The sequence below is a fragment of the Lactuca saligna genome, chromosome 4 (genome assembly GCF_052625555.1).
Source record: "Lactuca saligna cultivar CGN05327 chromosome 4, ASM5262555v1, whole genome shotgun sequence".
NCBI classification, from domain to species: domain Eukaryota; kingdom Viridiplantae; phylum Streptophyta; class Magnoliopsida; order Asterales; family Asteraceae; genus Lactuca; species Lactuca saligna.
The window spans coordinates 235,052,359-235,060,793 of NC_136420.1; the positions used below are offsets into that span (position 1 = coordinate 235,052,359).

The 8,435-nt window shown below is 37.6% G+C and overlaps 1 protein-coding gene across 1 annotated transcript; it reads right to left on the reverse strand.

The window, feature by feature from the left end:
* Nucleotides 1-704: 704 nt before the first annotated feature.
* LOC145043405 (uncharacterized) lies at nt 705-2,622 on the reverse strand. The gene is made up of 2 exons (XM_078992039.1): nt 1,512-2,622; nt 705-1,062 (listed from the first exon to the last, which is right to left on the reverse strand). The coding sequence occupies exons 1-2, from the start codon at nt 2,487-2,489 to the stop codon at nt 988-990; spliced, it is 1,053 nt and encodes a 350-aa protein (XP_078848165.1). The 5' UTR covers nt 2,490-2,622; the 3' UTR covers nt 705-987.
* Between the last annotated feature and the right edge of the window lie 5,813 nt (nt 2,623-8,435).

The following is an 8,435-nucleotide window of genomic DNA, read 5'->3' on the forward strand; positions in this document are numbered from 1 at the left end:
AGTTGAAAAATGAACAATAAGGTCACGACACCTAAGCTAAGACGGGTTGTCAACACAACTAAGTAAACAACACTATGAAGCCTAGTAAGAAACTATGAAACAAAACTTGGTTTCGTATTTACAAGTTGAAGGCTACAAATTACAAAATTATGAAACTTTTTGCATACAGACTCAAACACAACACCTATAAAATACAAGACCTAACACCCCTTTAACAAAACTCATGTGCATTGTACATTTTATTCTTTAGATATATCTTTTGTGAATTAAGATGCATTTCGCTTTCTATCATGAGTTGTGTTCATGTTAGTTTGTCGTATTTGTTGTGATTATACCATCTTTTTTTGTTTGTATTTCATAAGCACCAATTAATACAGACATCCAAAACGCAATGCAAATTAGCTTCGCCGGACTTGTGCATCATTTTATAGTAAAATTTTGACAAGTTCCAAATTTTCAACAATTTTTCTATGTTTTAATTGGTTTTCCTTCATGAATATAACAAAAACTTGATAACCTAATATTAAACACACCCCATAACAATCCACTAACTATAACCTAAATATCAAGGATCAATCTCACAAACTTATACAAAACATGAATCCTACATAGAAATGCAATTATCCAGTTGTGATTAAAAGAAACTGACATCTAACAATTAAAAAAAAAAAAAAAAAAACATTTTTCAGATACTTACATTTGAATAAGCACCATAAATATCGTGTATGTAATGTCATTTAAATGTTTAACCGATACAAAATTGTTTCTCGATTTATGAGCTTAATATAATTATGAATTTATAAACTTAAAAAACGAAATAAACACCAAGAACTAAAATTTAACCAAAAAAAAAAAAAAAAAAAAAAAAAAAAAAAAAACTTAATATTTGTGTCTTACAAAACATAGGAAGCAACCGTAAACATATACAAATTTTTGTCCCATGTTTGTAAGTATGTGTGTATTCATTCTGATGGAAAGGAGAACATGTTAATCTGTCAAATCCTGGTTGGCCGCGTTGTTGCCGGATCTTGGTCGCCGTAGAAGCTCAATCAACGTCTCCGCCTGTCCATCCAACAAAACAATTAACCAATCAAATCATCCTTCTTAAAACGACAAAAATCAACCATTACCTAAACACACTCTCTTTAGAAACTATATTAAATGCCATCTTTTATATTTTTTTCAACCCCTTCATTAAATATAGGTCCACAAAATGGTCCATTGAAGTTGTAAAAGTGAGGATCAAATTAAGAAATAATACAAACAATAGACTCACTTTTAATTTTTTATTCATGGTTCATTAATAATCTATGTTTGATGTTAATATTTAAAACCAAGATTGGGTTAAGAGAATATTCGTGAATCATTTTATGTAAAAGATCAGATTATTGAAAAATAAATGAGTTTGTAATTGTATGAATACTTTTGCACTAAAGTAATCAAATAGTAAAGTCTTAAAATAATAATAATAAAAATAGGAAAAAAGTGAAGAAAAAGTGAATTAATTTTACCTTTTGTTTAGCCCGATTGGTACCAGATTGCGACAGGGCGATGAGGGGAGGAATGGCTCCTTCGCGGGCCACCATAGTCCGGTACACCAGACTCTGATCACATATCTGTAACAATATCACCACCGCTATCTCCTTCTGCCTCTGTGATCCGACCTCTATGATTTCCACCAACACCGGGATTCCTCCTTCCTCCACCAGCGCCGCCCTTGCCTCTGCCGTGGATACCAAAATACTCATCACAAATGCCGATTTGTCCACCATGTTTGATCCGAAATCGGCCATGAGTTCAACCAACGGCTTCATGATCCCCGCCTCTACAGCTCGAATCTTATTCTCCTTCACCGAACACAATGAATACAACGCCGTCGACGCGTCTTTTTTCCCGCGGATGTTTCCACTTTCGAGAAGGTTTACAAGTAAAGGAATCGCTCCTGACCGTCCGATCGCAGATTTGTTTTCGTCTAATTGAGATAAACGAAGTAAAGCACACGCTGCGTTTTCTTTCGCCGTTGATGTTCCGCTCTTCAACGCTCTAACCAGCGGTTTGATTGCTCCGGAAGAAGCCAATTGCTCTTTGTTTTCATCGCAGAGAGACAAGTTCAAAATCGCCGTCACCCCATACTCTTGAAGCTGCGGATCCGACGATGAGATTAGCGCAATCAACGGCCTGATTGCTCCAGCTCTAGCGATCATCAATCTGTTCTCCGGTTTGTTCTTTGCTAAGAGCCGTAACTCCATCGCTGCTTGTTTCTGATCGTCAACCGAACCAGATTCGAGACCAGACACAAGCTGCCGGATTAGATCTTCTGAGTTCTCGGTGGCGCATGACAAAAGGAGACGACGGCTCTCGGAAGAGGTCGTCGGGAATTCACCTGATCGGTCGCTGTTGCAATCACTAAAAGCGGTGGAATCATCATTTGTGTTGCTAAAATTTCTTCCCATGTATGAGTAATTGGTCTGAATTTGCGTCTCCATCATCAGAACACTTGCCGGATTTGGAAAAAAAAAACTCGTATTGGGTAGACCGGTGAATGATTGAATTTAGGTAATAGTTTAGGGTAAAGGACACCCTGTACGGATTCAGAAGACAGAGTGGTATGGAGGGGTGATGATATAGAATAGAAGAGGGGAGAAGAAATGGAGGGCCCGAGGTGACACGTGCGCAACCGTATCTATTCCCAGTAGAGCATACACGTGGGAAGGTGTGGGTCTCCTTCCCTCTACACGCGTGCATAGAAGCTTCATTAATATTTAGACAGGTAAATGACTTCTGGCTTATTTCGACTTTTCGATTCACTTGAGAGTTGAGCCTACATAATTTGTAACATTCTGCCATCAATTCACCCATTAATGAACTTCCTGAAAGCTTGATCGAAGTAATTGACTACCATTTCAATGATTAGAAAATAGCTACCATTAATTTAAAGACTTGGTTAACAAATCAGTTTACTCATAACACCTTAAACTAATTGCTAGTTCTTTTAGGTATGTGATGGTGGAGACTAAAAGTTCAAAGTCAAAGCTTTGGTCAAATTGTATAACAGTTTAGCATAATAATATCGACTCAGCTAGGCATTTGGCTTGGTACTGCTGATTTGAACTTGGAAATGAGACACACTTTGGAAGGACAAATACAGTTTTGATATATTTTCCATGAATGATCTTTTTCTTATTTCACATATATATGGGGTACATACAAAGGCCTAACCAAAACAATAAAGTCTTCCGATATAAATATTGGCTAAATAGAATTCATACTAATAAATAAAAATCTTTTTACCACATGTTATATTATCATGCATTTTGATACATATAATTTAGAAATTAATTTTCACTTGTTATTTTATGGTTATTTTTTATTTTTTTAATTAATTATTATCATTTTTAGGTTACAGATGGTTATTTTTTGTTTATTTAATTAATTATTATAATTTTTAGGTTATAGAAAGTAATTAATGTACGATTAATTTGTTTCCTTGTATTTTCAAATTTTAGTATGTTTCATTCAATATATATATTTCAAAATTGGCATGTTTCTTTCATAGTTCATTATCATTTTAGGCAAAATGGTTTATATAGGAAAAATAATTAAACTTTGTTGTTTTTTATTAACAAAAAAAAAGGTTATATGGCTTCTGTAGTTTGTTTTATTTGTATAAAGTGAATTATTTATTTATTCATCATTTTGTTTGTATATATTTTAAAATTTTATTTTAAAAAATATTTAATGTTTACATTTTGATATTTAATGTTTTCATTTAAAAAATAATTCATGTTTATATATTTATATGTAATTTTTTTTAATCAACCCATATAGTACACGAGTTTCACACTTAGTACAAATTATAAAACACTACCATCACATTGTAGTTAAACATGAAGATTTTTTATAACGCTTGAACTGCATTTGAAGTCGATGAACAATGTAGATAGAATGTCTTTCTAAATATGTTAGCATACCAACGGAAAGTGAAGAATGTCAACACGACCAGTCTAAACCATGTCGCAAACAAAGTGAATGTTTATCTCGATGTGTTTGGTTCATTGATGCTAAACCGAGACAATATGACTGAAGCAGTGCAATAATGAATTTCACAAAAAAGATTTTGAATCCAAGAAGTTTCAACCACGACATTGGCAACTCCTCTGTATTCGGCTTCGACACTAGACCAAAAAAAGCTTTTTTGTCGTGGACTAGAAGAGGAGGTTTCAGCCAATAAACACATAGTAATATGACGTGGAACGCCTACTGATTGGAGAACTTTCCCAGTTAGCATCGTAAGCAATGAGCCTTTGTGTAGGTGATGCATATTGCTGAAGGTCGTGAGATGTGGTGCCTTGGATATAACGAAATATTCTTTTTAGAGAAATAAAGTGAGACTCTCTGGGATCACACATGAATAAGCAAATATGTTGGGCATCATATGTGATATATGTTGGTTTTATATGCTCAAGAATGATCATAAAATGATATTGACAATAACATATGATTCTTTAAAATCATACCGATAACAAGTCACTTAAATTGATATTTTAGAATATGATTTTGATTTTTATTAAAATATTACATCTCTTGAGTTTGTTATTAAAAAATAATAACAACATAAATAGTTCATATTGTATAAATTAATTTATATCATTTAAATGTTAAAAGATTCATTTTGTGTAAGGTTTATTTCAAGACTATCAAGATTAGGACCCTACGTAGGATCATTTTTGAATTTGCAAGATCGGGATTGAATCCTAAGCTCCCACAAAATAACACATAATTTTACCTTATAATTTAAAAAAATAAAACATATCTCAAACATTCAGTTTTCACTTTAAAAACTAAAATATTAGTCACAACTCATATCACAAAATTATAAACAACAAACTAGTAAAATGTAAAATACATAAAATAGTAAATTCATTTTTTTTTCATTTTCAAAAAAAAAAAATCAAGGGAAGATGGGATCAGAACAGATCTTGGTCCAATGTTCGTACCTATGATCATACCCTAAATACGATTCATATATGATCTGACTTGCTTTTCATGTCTAGGATCGTACGATCCTATGATTAAGATCGTGATTTTGGCATCCCTGGTTTATTTATCTAATTAAAGAGATGAGTTATGTAAGGACTCAAATTTTCCAAATAAATTTTTCATTTTTAATTAGCCAAACATTTCCTTAAAATATAAAGTAACATTAACCACGGTTTTCAAAATTCATAACATTAACATTTTATTTAAAACATCAGAGTGTCCCATCAAACAAATGTCGGAGAGAAAGTGCATGTCGCGACATCAAGCCTTGCCTTGCCCTTGGGCTCAGATGTACCTGAAACAAATCCACAAATTTTACGCTAATGCCTAGTGAGTTCCCCAGAGCATACACCGAACATAATCCACATAAACACATATCATATTAGCTATAACAGCTACACATACCAAATAAGCCATGCATACAAACATATAAGGAAGCCATGGAAACCCTCTAGGGTTTTACAACTAGTGCCACTGGAACCTCCTTGTGGTCCTAACTAACTGCCATGGGAACCCCCACATGGTCTTCCTGCCATGGGAACCCCCACATGGTCTTCCTGCCGTGGGAACCCCCACACAGTCTTTACAATCAAGAGATAACATACAAACTACACAAGCAAATATACTAGAATGGCATGGAAACCCTCCAAGCTCTTACATATATGTACGTCGGGACCCCCCCCCCCCCCCCCCCCGAGGTCTTTCATATGAGGATTACAAATAACTAGCATATCACATATCCCATAACCAACTAATCATAACTCATAACAATAATGGGCCGGTCTTGGTGCCTTAGACCCATTGGTATGGTGAGGAGACTCGCCTCTCATGAATGCTGAACTGACAACTAAGATCAGATAAATCCAACGTGTTGCTCCAACTTAACTGCCTATAATCATCATGTGATTAACTTGTCACAATCTTGAATTACCATTAATATCCTTAAAGTCAACCTTTGTCAAAGTCAAGGTCAACAGTCCATGTTGATCTCAACTCGTCGAGTTACCCAAGTAACTCTTCAACTCGTTGAGTTATCTGTGTAACTCGTCGAGTTCCTTAATGTCCAGAAGACCGAAAATCCCAATCCTTCACAGAAATCACTCGAAATCTCGAAAATAGGTAAACCCTACTCGACTCGTTGAGTTGGCTAAGGGACTCGACGAGTTCCTTCAGTCCTTTTGGTGTTCATACGTTTTTAAGCTACTCCAAAGCTCCAGATTGCAGATCTAGCCTCCTAAGGCATGGTTTCCATGTAAATTTGCAAACTTTACATGCATGCAAGCTCTTAGTTGCCAACACCAAGCTAAGGGAGGGGTTTTAGCCACAGAGAAGGACCAAGCTTGATAAATTCAGTAACTTTATAACTCTAAGGACTTAGAGGAGTCCAGATCTGAAGTTGCAACTCCATATCTTACTCAACGCCCCAAATGCTTCACAAATGTACTAGAAATTACCTAAAACCTAAGAAGAAGAAGATCTAATGCTAGATTGATCAAGGTAACAACTTGTTACCTTCAAATAGGTGTCCAAACGTTGTAGATGATGGATCTACAGTCTCATTCCCGCTCCAAGCTCCTCAATCTTTAAACTCCTTCAACTAAGGCACCAAAAACTCTCTCTTGGCCTCTCAATCACAAGGAAACAGCAAGGAACGGCTTAGGGTTTCTCCTATGAGTAGTGAAGTGATAACGCACGCCACAAGAGGCGGATCAAATCCATTAAATAGGGTGCAAACCCTAAAAATTAGGGTTTTCCTTTACAGTGCCCACTCATCGAGTCAGGGCCTTCCGAGTCGTTGAGTAGGATCTAAATCTCGCGTCCTCATAAATGACTCGACTCGACGAGTTGGAGCTTCCTAACTCATTGAGTCCAAGCACAAAACCCTAAAAAATTTAGATAAATGAAATGATACCTGGGATAGGTGTTACAAACCCCCCTCCTCCCCCCCCCCCCCCACTTGAAATAGACTTCATCCTTGAAGTCTGTTGATGCAAACAAGTCCGGATAGTGATCCCGCATCTCATCCTCCGGTTCCTATTTCCATTCGGAGCCACTTCGGTGCTGCCATTGCACATTTAGTAGCTTCACTTCCTTTTTCCGAAGAACCTTGGTCTTCGTATCCAAAATTGCAACAAGCCTCTCAATATAGTTTAGGCTCTCGTCCACCTGAATGTCATCTAGTGAAACGACCGCGGCCTCATTGGTGAGACACTTCTGAAGCTATGACACATGGAAGGTGTTGTGTATCTAGCTAAGCTCGTCAGGAAGATCCAAGTGGTAAGCCACGTTGCCCATCCAGGCCGAAATCCTGAATGGTCCAATATATCGTGACCCCAACTTGCCTCTCTTACGAAACCTGATGACCCCCTTCCATGGCGACACCTTTAGTAACACAAAGTCCCCTACTTGGAACTCAAGATCCGATCGATGCTGGTCAGTATAGCTTTTCTGATGGCTTTGTGTGACTCCTATCCTGTCACGCACCTACTGAATCAACTCAGTAGTCTTGAGAACCACTTTAGTACTCCCCATGACCCGGTGCCCTACCTCACCCTAACAAACCGGGTTCCTACATCTCCTACCATACAACATCTCAAACGGAGGTCGATCGATACTGGCATGATAGCTATTGTTGTATGAAAAATCTGCCAATGGGAGGTATGTATCCCAACTACCTCTAAAATCCAACACGCATGCCCGAAGCATATTCTCGAGCGGCTGGATCGTCCTCTCGATTTGGCCATCTGTCTGGGGGTGGTATGACGTGCTGAAATGTAACTAAGTACCCAGTTCCTCATGGAACTTCTTCTAGAATCTAGATGTAAATCGAACATCTCTGTCAGAGACTACTGACACTGGCACCCCGTGTCTAGCCACCACCTCTCGCACATAAATATCCGCAAATTTCTCAACTGAGATGCTCTCGGAGATGCGTACTCTTCATCAACCAGTCCACAATCACCCATATGGCATCCACACCTCTCGTTGTCCTTTGTAACCTCGTGATGAAGTCCATGGTGATCTCCTCCCACTTCCACATAGGAACGGATAATGGCTGAACCTTACCATACGGCTGCTGGTGTTCGGCCTTGAACTTCCGGCAGGTCAAGCACCTCTCCACAAACCAGGCGATCTCCCGATTCATGCAGGGCCACTAGTAACTCAGTCTCAAGTCCACATACATTTTTGTAGCTACATGATGTATAGAGAACTTGAAATTGTGTGCCTACTCCAATATCTTCTGTCTCACTCCCCCGGTGACCAGTACCCAGACTCGGCCACACTATGTCAAGGGCCCCAGACCATCCCAGACAAACAAGGGAAATTGCCCCCGAATGCGCTCTATCTTCTATATTTCTTTCTTCAAACGCCATCTTGATCATGTCTAGCAGTGG